This window comes from Heptranchias perlo, chromosome 8, assembly GCF_035084215.1.
Source record: "Heptranchias perlo isolate sHepPer1 chromosome 8, sHepPer1.hap1, whole genome shotgun sequence".
Taxonomy (NCBI): Eukaryota; Metazoa; Chordata; class Chondrichthyes; order Hexanchiformes; family Hexanchidae; genus Heptranchias; species Heptranchias perlo.
Window position 1 is genome coordinate 75008437 of NC_090332.1, and position 23131 is coordinate 75031567.

At 43.9% G+C, this 23131-nt stretch overlaps 1 protein-coding gene across 10 annotated transcripts in view; it reads left to right on the forward strand.

The window, feature by feature from the left end:
* Nucleotides 1–23131, forward strand: part of stxbp5a (syntaxin binding protein 5a (tomosyn)) — a 222771-nt gene that overhangs the window by 176672 nt on the left and 22968 nt on the right. For 6 of the 10 annotated variants that reach the window (XM_067989330.1, XM_067989332.1, XM_067989331.1 and 3 more), the window contains 2 exons: nt 18795–19034; nt 21352–21721. In XM_067989330.1, the coding sequence (XP_067845431.1) occupies nt 18795–19034; nt 21352–21721 (610 nt within the window). Of the gene's footprint in view, nt 1–17100; nt 17215–18794; nt 19035–21351; nt 21722–23131 lie in introns of all 10 variants that reach the window. The other 4 variants (XM_067989326.1, XM_067989328.1, XM_067989329.1 and 1 more) reach the window with 2 other exon arrangements.

Here is a 23131-nt window from a genome sequence, read left to right on the forward strand (position 1 = left end):
GGAATTAGGTGCAGAGGGGGAAGGAGGTGCTCAGTGATTTAAACCAAAGAACTATAGATTAAGACTGAGCGGAGCATAAAGGGAGCAGCACGAGGAATCAAAACGAGGCAAGGAGGAGTGCCAGGGGTAAGTCAGTAAGTATTTAGTTCATTGGTGTTTTTTTAGTGACTGGTGTTTTAGTGGCAGATAAACAGTAAAGTGCCTTAAAGCTAAACAAACAGTTTAAATAACTGTTAGCTAACATGGCAGGACAGCTGGGGCCCGTCGCATGCACATCCTATGCCATGTGGGAACTCCAGATGTGCCCTGGAAAACCACGTGTGCAAGAAGTGCCGCCAACTGCTCGAGCTTGAGCTCAAAGTTTCTGAGCTTGAGGGCCGGCTGGCGTCACTACAGTGCGTATGGAAAGCTGAGGGTTTCGTGGATTGCATGTTTCAGGAGGTTGTCACTCCCACAGCTACAGAGAGTTCAGGTGGAGAGGGAGTGGGTGACCACCAGACAGACTGAGGATCAGGCAAGCAGTGCAGGAGTTCCCTCGGAGTGTGGCACTCATAAACCGGTATTCTGCATTGAACACCAGTGATGGGCACCAAGAGGATACATTAGAGAGGAGAAACAAGGTACACATAGAACTGGAAGGAACAATTAGCACTAGAGTAAAAAATAGTTCAGAAATAGGAGGGATCAGACAGGTGGCAGTCTTAAGATCAGATTGGAGTTCATGCACATAGTGTGGTAAATAAGGTTGGTGAGCTGCAGGCTAAGGTCGCCACATGGGATTATGATATAGTGGCAATAACAGACCTGTCTCAAAGAAAGGGCGGATTGGATACTTAATATTCCTGGCTACAAGGTATTCAGGAAAGATAGGGAAGGAAAGAAATCAGGGAGTATTGATCAAAGAAACTATTATAGTGCGGGAAAGGGATGATGTCGTTTTGGGATCAAAGACAAAAACTACTTGGTTAGAATTAAGGAACAATAGAGGATCTATTATGCTGCTGGATGTATGCTATAGGCCACCAAGTAGCGGGAAGGAGATAGAGGAGAATATTTGCAGGCAAATTACAGAACGATGCAAGAATTATAGAGTAGTGATAATAGGGGATTTCAATTATCCCTATATCGGCTGGGACAATAACAGTGTAAAGGGCAAAGAGGGGAGGAAATCCTGAACTGCGTACAAGAGAACTTTCTGGAGCAGTGTGTTTCCAGCCCAAACAGGAAGGAAACAGTGCTGGATCTAGTTCTAGGGAATGAAGTGAGATGGTGGAGCATTTGGTGAACTGTGATCATAATATCATTAGGTTTAGAATAGTTATGGAAAAGGACAAGGAACAATCAAATGTGAAAATGCTTAACTGGAGGAGGAAATTTCAGTGAGTTAAAAAGGGATCTTGCCCAAGTGGATTGTAATCAAAACCGTAATTGAACAATGGGAGGCCTTCAAGGAGGACTTGGTTCAGATACAGAGTAGGCACATCCCTACGAGGGGAAAAGGAAGGGCACCCAAATCTAGAGCTCCCTGGATGATTAAAATGAAACAGAAAAAGGAGGCTTATGTCGAATGTAAGGTTCATAATACAGTAGAGAACCAGGCTGAATACACAAAGTACAGAGGAGATCTAAAAAAGGGAATGAGGGGCAAAGAGAGTGTGTGAGAATAGATTAGCGGCTAACATAAAAGGGAATCGAAAAGTCTTTTATAAACCTATAAATATTAAAAGGGTAGTCAAAGGAAGCAAGGCACCGATTAGGGACAAAATAGGAGATCTTCTTGTGGAGGCAGAGTGCCCGGATGAGGCACTAAGTGAATACTTTGCATCTGTCTTCACTAGAGAAGAGGATGCTGACACTTTAGCAGTAAAGGAGGAGGTAGTAGCGATATTGGATAGGATAAAAATAGATAAAGGAGGTACTTAAAAGATTGGCAGTACTCAAAGTAGAAAAGTACAGATGGGGATGCATCCTAGGTTACTGAGAGCAGTAAGGGTAGAAATTGCAGAGGCCCTGGCCACAATCTTCCTTAGATATGGGGATGGTGCCGGAGGACTGGAGGATTGCAAATGTTACATCCCTGTTCAAAAAGTGGGAGAGGGATAAACCTGGCAATTACAGGCCAGTTAGCCTAATGTCGGTGGTGGGGAAACTTTGAGACAATAATCCGGGACAAAATTAATTAGCACTTGGAAAAATATGGGCGAATACATGAAAGTCATTACGGATTTGTTAAAGGAAAATCGTGTTTGACTAACTTCATTGAGTTCTTTGATGAAGTAACGGAGAAGGTTGATGTGTGTACAGACCTTCAAAAGCCATTTGATAAAATACTACACAATAGACTTGTTAGCAAAATTAAAGCCCATGGATTAAAGGGACGACAGCATGGATACAAAATTGGCTAAAGGACAGAAAGCAGAGAGTAGTGGTGAATGGTTGGTTGTTTTTCAGACTGGAGGGAAGTATACAATGGTGTTCCCCAGGGGTCAGTATTAGGACCACTGCTTTTTTTGATATATATTAATGACCTGGACTTGGATATAGAGGATATAATTTCAAAGTCTGCAGATGACACGAAACTCAGAAATGTAGGAAACAATGTGGAGGATTGTAAGAGACATCAGGAGGACATAGACAGACTGGTGAAATGGGCAGACACATGGCAGATGAAATTTAACGCAGAGAAGTGTGAAGTGATGCATTTTGGTAGGAAGAATGAGGAGAGCCAATATAAACTAAATGATACAATTTTAAAGAGGGTACAGGAACAGACCTGGGGGCACACATACACAAATCTTTGAAGGTGGCAGGACAAGTTGAGAAGGCTGTTTAAAAAAGAAAGCATATGGGATCCTGGGCTTTATTAATAGAGGCATAGAGTACAAAAGCAAGGAAGTTATGCCAAACCTTTATAAAACACTGGTTAGGCCTCAGCTGGAGTATTGTGTTCAATTCTGGGCACCACACTTTAGGAAGGATGTCAAGGTCTTAGAGAGGGTGCAGAAGAGATTTACTAGAATGGTGCCAGGGATGAGGGACTTCAGTTATGTGGAGAGACTAGAGAAGCTGAGGTTGTTCTCAGATCAGCGAAGGTTATGGATATATTTGATAGAGGTGTTTAAAATCATGAACTGTTTTGAGAGAGTAAATAAGGAGAGCCGGTTTCCAGTGGCAGAAGGGTCAGTAATCTGAGGACACAGATATAAGGTGATCGTCAAAAGAGCCAGAGGCAACATGAGTAAAGATTTTTTTACACAGCAAGTTGTTATGATCTGGAATAACAACTCGCTGCAATCAGTGTGAATCAGGGGGAAAGCTCTCCAGTGACTGGAGTCATACCTAGCACAAAGGAAGATGGTAATGGTTGTTGGAGGCCAATCATTTCAGCCCCAGGACATTGCTGCAGGAGTCCCTCAGGGCAGTGTACCAGGCCCCACCATCTTCAGCTGCTTCATCAATGACCTTCCCTCCATCATAAGGTCAGAAACACTGATTGCACAGTGTTCAGTTCCATTCGCAACCCCTCAGATAATGAAACAATCCATGCCCGCATGCGGCAAGACCTGGACAAAACCCAGGCTTGGGCTGATAAGTGGCAAGTAACATTCGTGCCAGGCAATGACTATCTCCAACAAGAGAGAGTCTAACCACCTCCCCTTGACATTCAACAGCATTACCATCAACGAATCCCCCACCATCAACATCCTGGGGGTCACCATTGACCAGAAACTTAACTGGACCAGCCACATAAATACTGGCTACAAGAGCAGGTCAGAAGCTAGGTATTCTGTAGCGAATGACTCACCACCTAACTCCCCAAAGCCTTTCCACCATCTACAAGACACAAGTCAGGAGTGTGATGGAATACTCTCCACTTGCCTGGATGAGTGCAGCTCCAACAACACTCAAGAAGCTCGACACCATCCAGGTCAAAGCAGCCCTCTTGATTGGCACCCCATCCACCACCCTAAACATTCACTCCCTTCACCACTGGCGCACCGTGGCTGCAGTGTGTACCATCCACAGGATGCACTGCAACAGCTCGCCAAGGCTTCTTCGACAGCACGTCCCAAACCCGTGACCTCTACCACCTAGAAGGACAAGGGCAGCAGGCACATGGGAACATCACCACCTGCACATTACCCTCCATGTCATACATCATCCTGACTTGGAAATATATTGCCATTCCTTCATAGTCACTGGGTCAAAATCCTGGAACTCCCTACCTAACAGCACTGTGGGAGAACCTTCACCTCCCGGACTGCAGTGGTTCAAGAAGGTGGCTCACCACCACCTTCAGAAGGGCATTTAGGGATGGGCAATAAATGCTGGCCTTGCCTGCGATGCCCACATCCCATGAACGAATAATGAAAAAAAAGAATGCACTGCCTGAAAGGATGGTGGAAGCAGATTTAATAGTAACTTTCAAAAGGGAATTGGATAAATACTTGAAGGGAAAAAAAATTACAGGGCTATGGGACTAAATGGATAGTTCTTTCAAAGAGTCAGCACAGGCACGATGCGCTTAATAACCTCCTCCTGTGCTGTACCTGCTATGAGATAATGACCAGATTATCTGTTTTAGTTATGTTGGTTGAGGGATAAATATTCTCCTGGACACTGGGGAAACCCCCCGCTCTTCTTTGAAATAGTGCCGTGGGATCTTTTATGTCCACCTGAGAGGGCAGCGGGCATTGGTTTAACGCCTCAACCGCCAACACTCCCTCAGTACTGCACTGAAATGGGTATTGAACTCCTGACTTACTGACTCAGAGGCCAGAGTGCTACCCACTGAGCTACAGCTGACACTGTTGGAGGATACGTACCTGGAACATTAGCAGTCTGCTCTCATTCCAGTGAGAAAGAAAGACACTAGGGGAAGGACATGCCATCTGTGGCTAGCTAAGGAAGTTAAAGATAGTATCAAATTGAAAGAAAAAGCATACAATTCCACGAAGATTAGTGGCAGGTCAGAAGATTGGACACAAAATAAAAAATAGCAAAGAATGTCTAAAAGAATAATAAGGAGGGAGAAATTAGAGTATGAGAGAAAGCTAGAAATGTAAAAACAGTAAGAGTTTCTACAGGTATTTTGCATCCGTCTTCACTGTAGAGGATACAAATAACATGTCAGAAATAATTGTGAATCAAGAGGTGAAAGAGAGGGAGGAACTTAAAACATTTACAATCACCAGGGAAAGGGTACTGAAAAAAATATTAGAACTAAAAGCTGACAAGTCCCCAGGTCCTGACGCATTAAATCCTAGGGTCTTAAAATAAGTGGCTGCACAGATAGTAGATGCATTGGTATTCATTTTCCAAAATTCCCTAGATTCTGGAAGGATCCCATCAGATTGGAAAATAGTGAATGTAACTCTTCTATTCAAGAAAGCAGGAAACTTCAGTGGGCTTAGCATCTGTCATAGGGAAAATGCTAGAATCTATTATTAAGGAGGTTATAGCAGGGCACTTAGAAAATCTCAATGCAATCAGGCAGAGTCAACACAGCTTTGTGAAAAGGGAAATCGTGTTTGATTAGTTAATTAGAGTTCTTTGAGGAAGTAACAAGCAATGTGGATGAAGGGGATCCTATGGATGTGGTGTACTTGGATTTCCAGAAGGCTTTTGACAAGGTGCCACATCAAAGGCTACTACACAAAATAAGAGCTTATGGTGGTAACATATTAGCATGGATAAAGGATTGGTTAGCTCACAGGAAACAGAGTTGGCATAAATGGGTCATTTTCAGGTTGGCAAGATGTAACGAGTGGAGTGCCACAGGGATCAGTGCTGGGGCCTCAACCATTTACAATCTATATCAATGACTTGGATGAAGGGACTGAATGTATGGTTGCTAAATTTGCTGATGACACAAAGGTAGGTAGGAAAGTAAGTTGTGAAGAGGACATAAAAGGGTCTGCAAAGGGATATAGATGGGTTAAGTGATTGGGCAAAAATTTGGCAGATGGAGTATAATGTGGGAAAATGTGAACTTGTCCACTTTGGTAGGAGGAATAGAAATGCAGTATATTATTTAAATGAAGAGAGATTGCAGAACTCTGAGGTACAGAGGGATCTGGGTGTCCTAGTACATGAATCACAAAAAGTTAGTATGCAGGTACAGCAAGTGATTAAGAAGGCAAATGGAATGTTGTCATTTATTGCAAGGGGAATGGAATATAAAAGTTAGAGATGTTTTGCTACAGTTGTACAGGGCATTGGTGAGACCACATCTAGAATACTGTGTGCAGTTTTGGTCTCCTTATTTAAGAAAGGACATAATTGCTTTGGAGGCAGTTCAGAGAAGGTTCAATCAACTGATTCCTGGGATGAGGGGGTTATCTTATGAGGAAAGGTTGGACAAGTTGGGCCAGTATACACTGGAGTTTAGAAGAATGAGAGGTGTAAGATCCTGAGGGAACTAGAAGGGGTCGATGCTGAGAGGATGTTTGCCCTTGTGGGAGAGACTAGAACTAGGGGCCACAGTTTAAAAATAAGGGGTCTCCCCATTTAAGACGGAGATGAGGAGAATTTTTTTCTCAGAGGGTCGTGAGTCTGTGGAACTCCCTTCCCCAGAGAGCGGTGGAGGCAGGGTCATTAAATATTTTTAAGGCTGAGTTAGATAGATTCCTGATTAATGAGGGAGTCAAAGGTTATAGTAGGTAGATGGGAAAGTAGGGTTGAGGTCACAATCAGATCAGCCATGATCTTATCAAATGGCAGAGCAGGCTTGAGGGGCCGAATGGCCTACTCCTGCTCTTAATTCATATGTTCGTATTGCAAATATTAGCAGACAGGAACAACAACTTGCATTTATATGGCACCTTTAATGTAGTAAAACATCCCAAGATGCTTCACAGGAGCGTTATCAAACAAAATTTGTCACTGAGCCACAAAAGGAGATATTGGGACTGGTGACCAAAACCTTGGTCAAAAAGGTAGGTTTTAAGGAGCGTCTTAACGGGGGAAGAGAAAGAGGCGAAGAGGTTTCGGGAAGGAATTCCAGAGCTTCGGGCCTCAGCAGCTGAAGGCATGGCCACCGATGGTGGAGTGATTAAAATCGGGGAAGCGCAAGAGGCCAGAATTGGAGGAGCACAGAGATCTCGGAGGGTTGAACGGCTGGAGGAGGGTACAGAGATAGGGAGGGGCGAGGCCAAGGAGGAATTTGAAAACAAGGATGAGAATTTTAATATCGAGGCGTTCCTGGTCTGGGAGCCATTGTAGGTCAGCGAGCATAGGGGGTGATAGGTGAACAGGACTTGGTGTGAGTTTGGATACGGGCAGTAGAGTTTAGGATGAGCTCAAGCTTATGGAGGGTGGGAGATGGGAGGCCAGCCAGGAGACCATTGGAATAGTCAAGTCAAGAGGTAACAAAGGCATGAGCGAATGTTTGAGCCGCAGATGAGCTGAGGCAGGGGCGGAGACATGCGATGTTGCACAGGTGGAAGTAGGCAGTCTTGGTGATGGAGCGGATATGGGTTCAGAAGCTGCTAAACTGCTGTGACGTGCTAAGTTCTTCCACCACGCTCCGTTTTAGTTTCAGAATCCCAGCATTTGCAGTTTGTCTTTCTTTTAAATTTTGTCCCTGCTTTGCAATGGTTTAACTCCACATCAATCTATGGTTAAGCAAAGCTCACCCCCATCCTAATGTCCGATCATTTTTGATTACAGACAGCCAACTAACCCATCAACTCTTGAAAGTTTAAAGTCGAGGTTTGAAAACATTTCTTGGATCATCTGGCAGCATTATATAGTTTGGTCGCTGGTAATTTGCATTTGTTTCTCATAGCTTTCTTGCCTTTGAATCAGAAGGTTGTGGGTTCAATGCCCACTCCAGGACCTAAGCACACACTCTCGGCTGACACTTGACTGCAGTACTGAAGGAGTGCTACATTGTCAGGGGTGCTGTCTTTCGGATGACACTGAGACCCCCCGTCTGCCCATTTCGGTATTTGAAGAAGAGCAGGGAGTTCTCCCAGTGTCTTGGCCAGTATTCATCCTCAAACAACACCACCAGAAAAACACATGATCTGGTCATTCATCGCAGTTTCCGTTTGTGGGACCATGCTTTGCACAAGTTGGCTGTGACGAGCTTTGGGACATCTTGAAGAAATGAATGGTGCTATATAAATGCAACTTAGTTAATTCCCCCTTTTTATTGTCTGTCCAGATATGATGCAAAACATTTTTTGTTGGATGACTCAGGTGACTTAAATATATTGGTAAATCTAGGTCCTAATCTTTTTGTGATGTGCAATAAATATAATTATTTCAGCTGGTTTAATGTTTTAATGAAAATCGGGCTTTTCATTGGTCCTCTGATTGTGGCCTGCGAATTCATATTACACAAATATGCTCCTTTTGAATTATTGGTTTACTGTGACATGTTTAAAATAGTCACCAAAAGTGTTCCACATCTCAAAATCTGGTGATTAGTGGAGGGGGAATTTACTATTGATCAATCTCAGTGAATGAACAAGTGCTACAATTGATGGAGTTATCTGCATTGGATTAAACAGATCATTTGCCACCTTGTTAAATGGTGAGCAGCGGCTTTTATTCAATTTAATTTCAGTGAGTGAATAAAAAAAACAACTTGCATTTCTCTCGTGCCTTTAACATAGTAAAACATCCCAAGGTGCTTCACATGAGCGATTATCAAACAAAATTTGACACCGAGCCACATGAGATATTAGGACAGGTGATCAAAAGCTTGATCAGAGGTAGGTTTTAAGGAGTGTTTTAAAGGAGGAGAGAAATATAGAGAGGCAGAGAGGTTTAGGGAGGAAATTACAGAGCCTAGGGCCCAGACAGCTGAAGGCACAGTCACCAATGTTGGAGCAATTAAAATTGGGGATGCGCAAGTGACGGGAGTTGGAGGAGCGCAGAGATCTTGGAGGATTGGAGGACGTTACAGAAATAGGGAGGGGCGAGGCTGTAGAGGGTTTGAAAACAAGGATGAGAATTTTAACTACAGATGATGCAACTTAATCTCCATGATAGACTGAAAAAATTATTTTATACTCTGTTAAATTTGCTACTATGTGGAGCAGAGGTTTCCAAACTCTGTCCCATCGCGTCCCCCCTCCCCAACCTCCCGTCCCCAGATCTGGCAATCTGCCTTCAATGCTCAGGCAACTTGGCCCTATTTGTGCTTATGTTTCTTATTTGTTGTCTGTCCTGTCCTGGAGGTTTCTTAATGCTGTTGATTCATGAATAAATCCTAAATCAGAACACCAAGATCTGTTAGTTTCAGCAACTTGAGATATCTGCAAATTAATGGAACAGAGATTTAAGTCTCGTGTTTAGCCCCATGAAGACAAGCAGCCAGGACCTCTGCTGTGGAGTGTCTCACTACTTTGAAACAATGCAATGGACCAATGTATGGTGGGAGCACTGGAACTGTTTTTAAATGGGTATTATGTGTGCATCTTTCCCTCAGTACAGTCCCTCTGTATCGTCTTACTTTCCTTGACTCTAAATAACGTATGGCAGAAGAGCTGTATTTCTGCACAGGCACTTAATATGGTGGTAAAACACGAAAGAAGCATTACTGAACAACATTTTCCAAACTGGATTATAGAATTTCTTGCTTTTCTCTTCCTCCACTCATCTGAAGGCAGTAACTCATGACTGCATACAAATTCATAGGAGCTGAAAGCCCTATTGTACATTTGTCTGTTTCTGGCCTGTAGGAACCTACTAAGAGTTCATTAATTGCTGCAAAATGACCATCAGTGCTTCACAAATCCCCTCCTTTGTCTCTCAAGTGCCTGTCCTTTACCTGTCCCAGGTTTTCAGTCTATTAGACCTGTTTCAAAGCCCAGTTTCTATAAGGTCAGAGTCCAAGAGTAGGCACGCTTTGATATCCTCTCTGCTTAAACAAACCCTCTAGGAAATAGTCTTTTGGCATGTTGCCTCTCTCCCATTCATCCCTGTGTTGACCTTTGGTTCCCTTCGGATTGTGATTCCCTCCATGACTCCCCTCTTACTTATAAAATATTGGTAGCATAATCTACTTGGTCCGGTGGCCAGCTACCTACAAGTTTTGTAATTTTTTTTTCTTAAACTGCCTTTTAATTCTCCTGTTGATCCATTTTGGAGAGTTTGTATTTACTTGCCCCTTGCTATGGTCACTATGTACTTACTCTGTATATCCCACATCACGTTGTTGAAGATGTTCATTTATCCTCTTCCAGCGGATTCTTGAGGGCTACCCAACGAGCATGCTGCTTAGCTCAACCACCATGCCTCTGCAGTTATATACTAGGGCTCGGTTACCTGCCTTTGCTGTTTCTCAAATCCATTTGAAAGTTACCATCACCAAGGGTTTAGCTACTTCAGCTTTTTGATCAATACATGGGTCATTCACAAAAACCAAGTCTTCCAAAACAAAACCTGCTTCTTCTGGGTTCCTCGATGCACTGAGTCCGGAAGCAGTCATGCACTGATGATGAACTCCGAGTCCTTCCCAGTTGAAGGAATGATTAATGTCTTCCGTTCCTCGCTCACCCTTCTAATATTATTGTCAAGTGATGCGTCATTCACCTGATGGGTCTTTAGCAAACCCCAAATGTTCACCTGGCCCATTTCTCAATGAACACATTGAACCAGGAGAGTTTCACATCATGGTTTCATTTTACTGCAGTGCTCGCTCGACTACCTTTCCATCCCAGTGTGCCTTACATAGGAACCCACTTTCAACTTTCCTGTTTTGTCTCCCTTCTCATCCATCTTAAGTGCCCTTTAGGTTTGCACGCTATATCCACTTCTATCATCTTGGATCAGCCATGCCTTCTGTTATGTAGTAATTACTGGTTGCCCAGCTGCTGAAGAGATTTATAAGGCTTAAACTGTTCCTCCATAGAAAAATAATAATCTTCACCTTTGGAATCATGATTTTCTTTTTTATACTGTGGATATGAAAAGCTTAGAAGTACTTTTTTTTAAAAGGTGTTTTTTTCCGCCCTCATCAAGGTGAGAAATGTCAGTGCTGTAGAATGGAACAGCTTTCCACTTTGGGCATCAGAAATCAACAGGAAGTACTTCCAGGGTCAGGAATAGCGCAAGCAGATAGAAATACAAGGATGTCGGAAGTTGAGGAGGCAGGAAAGGTCATTCGGCTTGTCTCAAAATAGTGAAGCTAATGGGCTGAATAATGTTGCCGAGCCCCAAATTCAGAAGCGTCCTGATCCACAATAGGAACTTGTCCATTTCCCACATCAGCATGTCCATGCGAGGTGTGGGCAGGTTTGCGATGTGGACTTGTGACTGCTTAGAAGTAGATCGAGAGTGCCCAAACAAGTTTCATTTCCGGTCCTTATAGCCACCAGAGAGATGAGACTTTTATCCTATTACTCTCTGCTTGTTTCATTGCCAAAATCCCAAAGATTAAAGGCTTGGATTGAAAGTTCAGATAGTTTGTAGGCTTTGTTATTGCAATAGCTAACTCACGAAATGTCAGTCTTATTCCCAGCTCCTCCTCATGCATCCTTGGGTTACAGGTTGAAAGTATAATCCAACCAGCCATGTTGATTTATTATGTATTTGAAGTGTCTAGCGAGGTAGTCATAGCACGTGCTTAAGTTAGCTGTTTATGGACAAGACAACCTTTATACCTGGAACAAGGCATTTATTTCAAGAGAACAAAAAGCAAAAGACTGCAGGTACTGGAAATAAAAACAGAAAATGCTGGAAACACTCAGCTGGTCAGGCAGCATCTGTGGAAAGAGGAAACATTAACTCTACCTTCCTCTTTCCACAGATGCTACCTGACCTACATTTTCTGTTTTCGTTTCTTTCAGTAGATTGCTTCAGGTTGTGAATTATCAGTCGATCATTGTTAACAAGGGGCACTGCACTGGGTTGAAACACTGGGTTTTAAGCTAGCTTCTCGAGATAAAAATATGAGTCTCCATCACTGCTGGATCAAGAATTCTGAAACTCAGATGCAGTCAAACTCCTATGTCTAATTTCAAGAGACAAAGATGACGCGATAACACTAGCCTTCCTCTAGGTATCTATAATGCATTACGAATAGAGTAAGCTACAGTAGTTGCTGCTTTAGTTTCATGGAGGAATATCATTACTACACCTGCAGGCCTGTTGTGTTTTTTTTTTAAATTGAGAGGCCATTCTTTGTATAATGGCCAACTGGACTATCAGCTATCTCTCTGACATATGAATAAGACACAAGAATGTCGGGGGTCCAGTGGACGCTAATTCATAGTGCAACACTTAATGTTTTACCATTGTGGACGCTAATCTAAATTTCAAAGCTGATGAGAACAGGTTGTTTGGAAAAGGGGAGTATTTGAAGGTTCTGTGATTATGGTTAACACACTGTTTTGAGTCTTGACCATTTTGCCACAGAAAGGATTAAAAAAGGATTAGCAGTTAAATGTTGGGTTTTTAAAGCAAAATGTACTCATATACATTTTTTTTAAAGTACTGAAATGAAAGGTGGTTAAAATGAATAAGCTAAGCATTGAAGTTGTTTCCACAAAGGTCAAAAACAGCAAGCAATTCGTTAGCTTGTCTCGATAATCGATAAACACCTCACACCCACTGTGTTGGAAACTCACTGGTCAGGTGTGCTCAGCAAGGGTTATCTGGCATAGGCTGTGCACCCAGGGAGATATAAACAAAGTGACACACTCATTAGTCAGATTTTCATCAGACTCAGAATGTCAGAACTCAGGAGGACAGTTAGAAATTATTTTGTTTAAATCAAGCACAATAACCCACTAATGTGGGAAAGTGTTACATATCTATTATAATTACGCAAAGACATATTTTTCTGATTGAATTAAGTGTTACTCTGTATTTTGTCAGTATGCCTTCAAAAAGAGAAGCTCATGTAGGGGCATGTAAGAGAGACATAAACATCCGGCTTAGATCTCAAGGGGGTCTCTTTGTTGGACCCCTGAGTTACATTATTACATAGTTAGATATTGGGCAGTGCGGGCATACCATGACGGAAGTGACCAGCACACCTGTACCTGAGAGAATGTCTCCACTGAAATTCTAGAAACCCCTAGAAAATTGGGCCTGCCCAGTTCCTAATGAAACCAGGTGTTCTGAGCACCACCTGACTGTCGTCATCATCTATCTGATTAAAGTGATGATGTTAAATATCTGTATGGGCTTTCAACTCTGTCCTTTGTTGATGCTCTGACAGCAAAGAAAATGCAGGGAAACTGTAAGGGAGGGCTATTTGAAACTCTGATCACTTGTTAATTGATGATGGAGGTAAAACTAACAGGAGTACAGGGACTCCGAGCTGATGAAAAGACCCAAGTAACAGAAATTGAGGAAAAGGGAGGGAAATCCTCAAGCAAAAAAAATTTGGAACAAAAGGAAGTGAAGAAAGTAAAGTGGGAAATGTCATTCAAATAGCACTGAACCACATAAATGATTAATGTGTTTTTCTACTACAGGTCTCTGACTCTTGCCTGTATCTTGCTCAGCGAAATAGGCTGATTAAAATGTTAACGTTCAACGTGCTGGTAACTTTTAAGTCATTCAAATTTAAAAATTCTCAAGTGGTCCATCAAAACTTAACTTTGCTTTGCACCAGACTGCAACCTGGTGTGAGATCACTTCCAGGACATAATCACTCACTTTTTGCTCCAGGAGTTGGATTACCAATGTGACTCCCAAGATTTGCTACTGTTGATGCGGAAACCACTATATATTGATGCAAAAGTGTTAGTATAACTGAATCTTCACACTAGTGTGACAGTGGTGGTACAACTACACCGTAACACTGTAGTGTGACTGTGGTAATATAAGTGCAGGTTAACAATGTGGTGTGACTGGTGGTATAACTGCAGGGTACGATGTAGTGTGACAGTGGTGGTATAACTACAGGGTAATGACAGTATCGTTGTAGTAGTGTCATAGTATAATACAGCACAGAAGTCGGCCATTCGGCCCATCGTGCCTGTGCCGGCTCTTTGAAAGAGCTATCCAGTTAGTCCCATTCCCCTGCTCTTTCCCCATAGCCCTGTAAATTTTTTTCCCTTCAAGTATTCATCCAATTGCCTTTTGTAAGTTACTATTGAACCTACTTCCACCACCCTTTCAGGCACTGCATTCCAGATCATAACAACTTGCTGTGTTTAAAAAAAAAATTTCCTCATGTTGCCTCTGGCTCTTTTGCTGATCACCTTAAATCTGTGTCTTCTGGTTACCGACCCTTTTGCCACTGAAAATAGTTTCTCCTTATTTACTCTATCAAACCATTCATGATTTTGAACACTTCTATCAAATCTCCTCCGAACTTTCTCTGCTCTAAGGAGAACAAACCTAGCTTCTCCAGTCTCTCCACATAACTGAAGTCCCTCATCCCTGGTACCATTCTAGTGATCTCTTCTGCACTCTCTCTAAGGCCCTGAGATCCTTCCTAAAGTGTGGTTCCCAAAATTGAACACAATACTCCAGCTGAGGCCTAATGTTTTATAAAGGTTTGGTGTAACTTCCTTGGTTTTGTGCTCTATGGGCTCGATATTAGGGCGGCGGGTTCTCAGTGGGGGGTCGACTCGGCGCGTGGGTAACGCGCCCGGTGAAATCAGTGTGCGCTCCGCACAGAATCGCAGCCACTTACCTGTGCTTCCGGGTTTCCCGCTGGTAAGCTGCGCGTCGGGCGGACTGCGCATGCGCAGCAAGGTCTGTCAGCTGGAGGAGCCCTATTTAAAAGGCAGTTCTCCACTGACTGCTGCAGAAAATAGGAAAAATTACAGCATGGAGCAGCCCAGGGGGAAGGCTGCTCCCAGGTTTAATGATGTCTCACTCCAGGTATCATTGAATGGGGTGAGGAGGAGGGGGAGGACAGAGATCTCCCCCCCCCCCCCCCCCCCCCCGGCGGGCGGGAGGAAGCGGCCTGCCTCTGCCACCAAGAAGGCCTGGCTCGAGATGGCAGAGGAGGTCACCAGCACCACCAACATATCGCGCACCTGCATACAGTGCAGGAGGCACTTCAATCACCTAAGTAGGTCAGCCAAAGTGAGTACACTTACTCATTCCCCTCCCCTCCGTCTGCCACCCCACATCTCCTTCTGCACTGCCAACACTACTCTGTCACATCACTCCTCACACCCACTCAAAGCTCATCCTCATCTTACCTGCACTTACTCACCTCGCCAGTACTCATCCCTTCACTACCACTCAACCCAATCCTCATACAATCTCATGGCTCTATCTCATACTCACCCTCTCATGCATCTCTTTCACGGTCAGCCTCACTCAACCTGCCACTACCTGTGCTGCAGCCACAAGGCATGCATCACATATGTGCAGTAGGAAGCGTAAGGCAAACGTGTCGTGAGCATGAAGGGGATGCACAAGGGTATTTGAGGGTTTGTCATGGTGTTTACCTATATTTAATTTCTGATCAACTCTCATAACATATTATATTGTCACCACTACTGCCACATCTTTGCGAATTTTGTCTGGTTTGTGCAATAATGCCCTTTCCTGAGGATCACTATGAAGACCCACAACTGATGCCACCCATTGTGTCACTGCAGAGTGGGTGTAGGTGTATTTGCAGGGCTCTTTTGTGCAGATGATTAAGACGTCAGCAATGTCCCCAGTGGCACCCTGGAAGGATGCGGAGGAGAAATTGTTGAGGGCATTGGTGACTTTGACAGCGACAGGTAAGAAGATGGTGCTCGGGCCAGCTGGGAGCAGTTCGGCATGAAGGAGGCTGCGAATGTCCACGACTACATGTCGAGTGACTCTGAGCCTCCGTGTGCACTGCTGCTCAGAGAGGTCCAGGAAGCTGAGCCTCGGTCTGTAGACCCTGTGGCGAGAGTAGTGCCCTCTGCGACGCATCTCTCTCTGCGGTTGCCCTCTCTCTTGCTGTGCAGGTGGATATGTCACAGCACTGTGTTGTGGAGCTCCACGTGTCAGAGGTGGCCGGCGAGGCTGGTGATGCTGTTCGCCCTCCGAGGAGGTCATGACTGCAGCTACGGCGGCCCCCATCCGGAAGATGTACATTTGAGGGGGTCCGCAACACCGGGGTAAGTGTGCAAGTTTGTGAATTTTATTGTTAGGAGAAGGGTGGTGGAGGCCAAACTTTGTCCAAAGTGACAGAGTGGCCTCCTGCAATGAGTGAGGGTCTCTCTTCCGCCCCCACCCCCACCCCCCCCCCCCCCCCCCACCACCACCTGTCAAATGGACTTTTGCAGCTGCCACAGGCTGATGGCTGCAACACGTCCATTTGAACTGGGAGTGTTTCCCCCAGTACAGGAAACAGTCTCAGTTAATTTCAAAATCCCAGCCCTCCTAAAATATCAGGTCAATCAGGTCTGTAAACGACCTGAAATACCTGTTTAAGTGCTTTAAGTGGCACCCCGCTGGCTTTAATTGCTGGCGGGAGACCCACATGCGGGGGCTGCGCGCGCATGTCAGCGTGTCACTGGGGAACCCGGAAGTGGGCGGGATGGAGCCGGGCTCCAGACCCGCCCCGGGAATCCTGGATTTTCGCAACCCCCGCCACGAGCGCACCCGATTGCGGGTGCGAAAATCGAGCCCACGTGCTTTAACAGCCTTCTCAACTTGTCCTGTCACCTTCAAAGATTTGTGTACGTACACCTCCGGGTCTTTCTGTTCCTGCACTCCGTTTAAAATTGTACCATTTAGTTTATATTGCCTCTCCTCATTCTTCCTACCAAAATGTATCACTTCACACTTCTCTGCATTAAATTTCATCTGCCATGTGTCTGCCCATTTCACTAGTCTGTCTATGTTCTCCTGAAATCTGTTACTATCCTCCACATTGTTTACTACATTTCCGAGTTTCGTGTCATCTGCAAACTTTGAAATCATGCCCTGTATACCCAAGTCCAGGTCATTAATATATATCAAAACGATGTAGTGTGACAGTCGTGGTATAACTGCAGGGTGACGATGTAGTGTGACAGTGGATGTGTAACTGTGCACCGGTCGTTTTTTCTCCTGCGTATAGGGCTTCATGAAAGAAACATCTGCAATATTTATTGTCCAAATATGATTTTTATTTTCCATGTTTGGGGAGGGGCTCGCCATTTTAAGTGCTAGCACTGACCTCCATTCTTCACTGTCTGCCATTGACAGAGCTTGGATTTGGGTCAAAGAGCAGAGGCCAACGCCTTAATCATCACCTGGAAGAAATGAAGCAGCTTAAAAACCATGTTTTGAGTATGACTTCTCGATGCATACATTTCTTTAGTAAGGCACTGCTTCTGAGAAAATTGATAATGGGACTGAGGCTTTAAATCAATCTTTGATCAACATGCATGTTCATTTTGGATATTAATTTTCTATTACCACTGGTTCCTTTTTGCAAAATCTCCAGTAATTTCCAATTATTTGTCAGAGTTAAGACTCATCTAAATTCCTTTTGTTAGATTTCTGGTGCGCTGAAAATCCTATGAAATAAAGCACGGTGTTTTCCCTTCTACAATGTGTAACTGGAAATGTGCACAGATACTGTACGTCTGAATGTCTCGGTTTATGCAAGAAGGTGCTGCATATACAGTCAGATCTCTCTAATCCATATTCCACTATGGCGACCTCAACAATTTTCTCCATTACCAGACTGCACCATTGTTTCTTCCATGGTTAATCTGCATAGTCATGCTTCTCAATCTGAATTGATGGGCATCAAAGGCCGTAAAATTCAGGGTCCTGAGAATCCACAAGGGGGGGAGAGGGGGTGTGATATGCCACCACGCAGCCCGCAAAGTTCACTGGGTTGGTGGCAAGTGCAGAAGAAGCAGGCCTTTGCCACCTGAGGGTGAGGGTACATCGAGCCCTCTTTCTCTAACCCCCGCCCCCCCCCCCCCCCCCCCATCCAGCGGAAGTGGCTGTATGCAACGGAGTAAGTGGCTGCCAGGGATTGGGGGGTGTCGCCGGCCCCCCCCCGCCCAAAAACAAATGTATCTTGTCACCTTTTGTACAGGGCTGCTTTTAAATGTTAACAAGTCCTGACTCTCTCTTCCCTGCGGTTTAACCCACCTCTATTTGTGAATAGCCTTGGGTTGTTTGCTGCATAAATGAAAATTATTGTCGTTGTTGACTACGACGGCGAGTAGCCCCCACACAACAAGTATGGCTGAAGCCCCTGTGGGGCGTATCCCAGTTGGAACAAGTGAAGTTGGGCCTCTGCATGCAACTGGAGAAATACCACACAATCTGGGGCCCATTCTTAGAGGCTGACTTGGCACAAGCCCTAACCTCTCTTCCTCAAACCACCTCTCAGGAACTGAAACAGGGACCCACCCATAGGTAGGCAAAGGCAACAATTCCAACCAATAACTATAAGTCGACCACTTGTGCATGCCAGACACCAAGAGGAATTGATTTAACCTTTAAACGCACATTGCCTTGGGAGCTAATGCATCAATGTACTGCCCCTCAAACGCAAAGTAATCAAATTGTACAAGTTCATAAAATATATATGTAATGTCTTCAAAATTCAATGAAAGAAGGCAAAAGAAAATTAAAGGAAGAAATGTTGGGGAGGATGAGATGCAAAATCTCTAGCAATACTACTTTAGCTGTTCTTTCAAGACTGATTTGATGTTCTGTAGATCCATTTTTACTACCATCAGGATTTCCCAGTGCATGTGGATTAACAGATCTGATTATTAAATTTCTATTTCTACAAATCAACTAAATGGGAACAAATTTATTTGAAATATAAAATTATATTACAAAATGTCCAATTCTGTGTCATTAATAACGTCCAGATTTGTGCTCTGGTCTATTTCAATAATGGATTTTTACTTCTCCTGTTTCAAAATCAGATGTGAGAGACAACTCTTTCAGCCGTTCCCGCAGTTCCAGTGTTACCAGCATTGACAAGGAGTCCCGAGAGGCGATCACAGCTCTTCACTTCTGTGAGACTTATACCCGAAAATCAGACACCTGCACCTCACCATGTTTGTGGGTCGGAACTACGCTTGGCACTGTACTGGTCATAGTGCTGAATCTGCCACCTGGAGGAGAGCAGAGACTTACTCAGCCGGTCATCGTGTCTCCCAGTGGTAAGAGCATTTGTGCAGTCATTTTTCAAGTACAAGAACATGAAGGAGAGAGGAATAGAAGGATGTTATGCTTCTGTGAAGCGCCTTGGGATGTTTTACTACGTTAAAGGCACTATATAAATGCAAGTTATTGTTGATAGGATGAGATCAAGTAAAGTGGGAGAAGGCTCTTGTGGAGCATAAACATCGGCATAGACCTGTTGGCTGAATGGCCTGTTTCTGTGCTGTAAATTCTATGTATATGGGAATCACGTAAACAGTGTATTGCAGAGAGGGAGCTTTGCAGCTCAAATGATAAAATACCTATAAATGGAGAGCAGCACTTAAAACTAACAGTTTACAGGAGAGTATTAAAGCAAGCCTTAGCCATAGGAACATAGAAAGAAACATAGGAACTGGAGTAAGCCATTCAGCCCCTCAAGCCTGTTCTGCCATTCAATTAGATCATGGCCGATCTGTATCTTAATTCCATTTACCCTCCTTAGTTCTGTAACCCTTAATGCCCTTGCCTAACAAAATTCTATCAGTCTTGGTTTATATACTAATGATCGGTTCACATATTGATGCACCAAAACACTAACAGCAACCAAATAAATGTAGGCAGATATAGGCAGAATTGGAATGTTCAGATAAATTATGCATCCCATTCAGTGCTGAGAAGGTCAAGTTAGGAGATCTGTTGAGAAAATATGACCCCCCCCCCCCCTCAAATCACCTCCAGTCTATAGTGATTGCAGACTGTCTTTGCTTATTATACATCAGCTGTTTGGCTTGGGCAAGCAGACAGTGAAGAAGGTTAGAAAACAGGGCCGAAGAGTGCGAATCCTCGGGAAAGCTCGTTCTATTAAGAATTTCAGTGTTGTGCAAATCCTGTATCCCATCTCTGGGGGAAAAAGTGTAACCTCACTTGCCAGCCTGGTCCAAAAGCCATGTGGCAGGAGGCTTGGTGAAGGTGACCGACTCCATCCTAGAATTCATGCTGTATGGCGTTAGGAAACTGTGACCCAAAAAGCAGTTTTACGAGGGGACGAGTTACCATCAGTTTGTCAATTTTGTTTTTCCCACCAATTTCATTTTGTCACTCATCCAGGTTCAGTTACAAGACTGTATTTGTGTCACAGCGCTCAGATGTTTAATGGATATAATACCAGCTTTGTTAAGTGAAATGGTTCACATTAGAAGTGACAGCAACAGTGCAGTTTCCATGTGATGGAAGTGGATTTTTAAAGAAGGAACACTGAGTTTGTATTGTTATTTGCATTGCATTATGGAGTATGATATGAGAAATGTGATGTTATTCACTTTGGTAGGCTTCCTCCTTCCTCAGGTGAATGTGGAAAATTCACCTGAGGAAGGAGGAAGCCTCCGAAAGCTTGTGGATTTTAAAATAAAATTGTTGGACTATAACTTGGTGTTGTAAAATTGTATCCAATTTACAGGACTTTGGTGAGACCACACCTGGAGTACTATGCGCAGTTTTGGCCTCCTTACCTAAGGAGGGATATATTTGTCTTGGAGGCGGTGCAACGAAGGTTCACTAGACTGATTCCTGGGATGAAAGGGTTGTCCTATGAGGAAAGATTGAGTAGAATGGGCCGATACTCTCTCAAGTTTAGAAGAATGAGAGGTGATCTCATTGAAACATACAAGATTCTAAGAGGGCTTGACAGGGTAGATGCTGAGAGGATGTTTCTCCTGGCTGGAGAGTCTAGAACTAGGGGACACAGTCTCAGGATAAGGGGTCGGACGTTTAGAACTGAGATAAGGAGGAATTTCTTCACTCAGAGTTGTGAATATGTGGAATTCTCTACCCCAGATACTGAGGATGCTCAGTCGTTGAGTATATTCAAGACTGATATCGATAGATGTTTGGACTTTAGGGGAATCGAGGAATATGGGGATCGGGCGGGAAAGTGAAGTTGAGGTCGAAGATCAGCCATGATCTTATTGAATGGCAGAGCAGGCTTGAGGGGCCGTATGGCCTACTCCTGCTTCTATTTCTTATGTTCTTATCTGCGGAGAGAGGAAGGTGGGGTAACCATTTCAGTTGGTCATCGGTTGGAAACGTTAACCCCACCTTCCCCTCTCCACAGATGCTGCCTGACCTGCTGAATGTTTTGAGCATTTTCAGATCTCTAGCATCTGCAGTATTTTGCTTTTTGCATTGTTAACTCGTGTATGATTGGCAGTTTATTTCATTAATACAATGATAGAAATGTTGTAACTGAATGTCATAATTGTACTTTGTACGTTGCTGAATTTGTTTCCCACAGTGTAGTTCGATTGCCCTTTACAGTGTATTTTATATATTAAACAGGGACTATATTGAGACTAAAAGGAGGAATTTTGCGAATGGCATTTCTGGACACCACAGGAAGCCTCCTCCACCCAGCACATGAACCCTGGAAAGAACCAAATGTACAAGAGGAGAAAGATGACAAGGATAAATGTAGGAAACTGAGGCCGGTATCTGTCTCCCCCTCATCCTCTCAGGAGATAAGTGAAACCCAATACGCAGTGATATGTTCAGAAAAACAGGCAAAGGTTGTCTCACTGCCATCCCAAAACTGTATTTATAAACACAACATAACTGAAACATCGTTTGTTCTTCGCGCTGATATTGTGGGACTGAATGGGAGCATCTGCCTTGCATGCTTCTGTGCCAATGGACATATCATGACATTCAGGTAACTCACCTTGTGCTTAAGGGCTAATGAACTGGTTGTATCAGGATGCATCATGGTGTCCACAGTGCACAAACTAAAATTTGTTAAGGACTTGGTAATGTTTTGAAAGGATATTGGAAATTTGCATTCAAAGGAGTTTTATTGGGGAGGGAGTTGGTCGCTGTTATTGATTTGATATAATAGGTTTAAAAAATGCAAATTTTGAGCATCTCCCAGCTCGATTCAATGGTAGCACTCTCGCCTCCAAGTCAGCATGTTGTGGGTTCAAGCCTCACTCCAGGCACTCGAGCACATAATCGGTGCAGTGCTGAAGGAGTGCTGCATTGCTGGAGGTGCCGTCCTTTGAATAATATGTTGAACTGATGTCCTGTATGCTTGTTTGGGGCAAGTTGGGGGCCTTCCAGTGTCTTGACCAACAATGACCTCTCAACAAACACCACTCGATTCAAAGGACCTGGTCATTTATGTCATTGATGTTTGTGGGAGCTTGCTGTGCATAAATTGGCTCCCACGTTTCCTACAGAACAACAGTAACTGCATTTTAAAAGTACTCCATTGGCTGTGAAGCCCATTGGGGCATCCTGAGAGACGTAAAGGTGCTTTATAAATACAGATTTTTTTCCCTCAGTATGCACATAAGTGGCCCAATGGCACAGGAGACCTGAATCATACTCATGCTGTCTCCACTCCCAAACTTTACAGAAGGGAAAATTCACAGAAATTACAGTACAGAGAGAGGTTCTTTGGTCCGTCAAGCCTGTGCTGCTCCTAGGTTTTCAGCTGTAACTATCTGTTCTAATCCCATAAATTTCCACAAATCAGTGGCCCTCATGATGCCTTGTACGTTACATGCCATAGCACCCTAGTGCGTTTGTCCGATTCACTGGGCAACGCCACCGGAGATCTGCTAGTATTCTATTAAGAATAATCACCTGGAGTTGCTTTATGGTGTGTTTGACCCTCAAGGAAGTTCCTTTATCTGTGGATTTAATCTTTATCCTTTTACTTCTTTCCTTTGGATACACAGCAAGATGGTGGGTAGGATGTACCAGATTAGAGCTCGGTATGTGGAGTTTAACAGTAGTGGGTTGAGTTGGGGGATGAGGGGTGGGAATTAGTTGCAAGGATGTGGTTTTGAGATATGGCAATAATACGGAAAGGGAACCTGGGGTTTAGTAACACTGATGAATGGAATATTGGATTTAGTTTGCTGTGTAATTCATGTGGTCTAGCTGTAAGAGAGGATCTGAGAGCATCGGAGGAGGGTCCAGGGACTTGTCTGCACTGAGACTGGAGGGTCCTAGAAGGTGGCAACAATGGGGAGGATATAGGGTCTGGAGCACTGAGGATGTGTCAGAACTAGGGGGCCCCAGGGACTAGTAGTGTTGAGAAGAGGGTCCTGGAATGTGG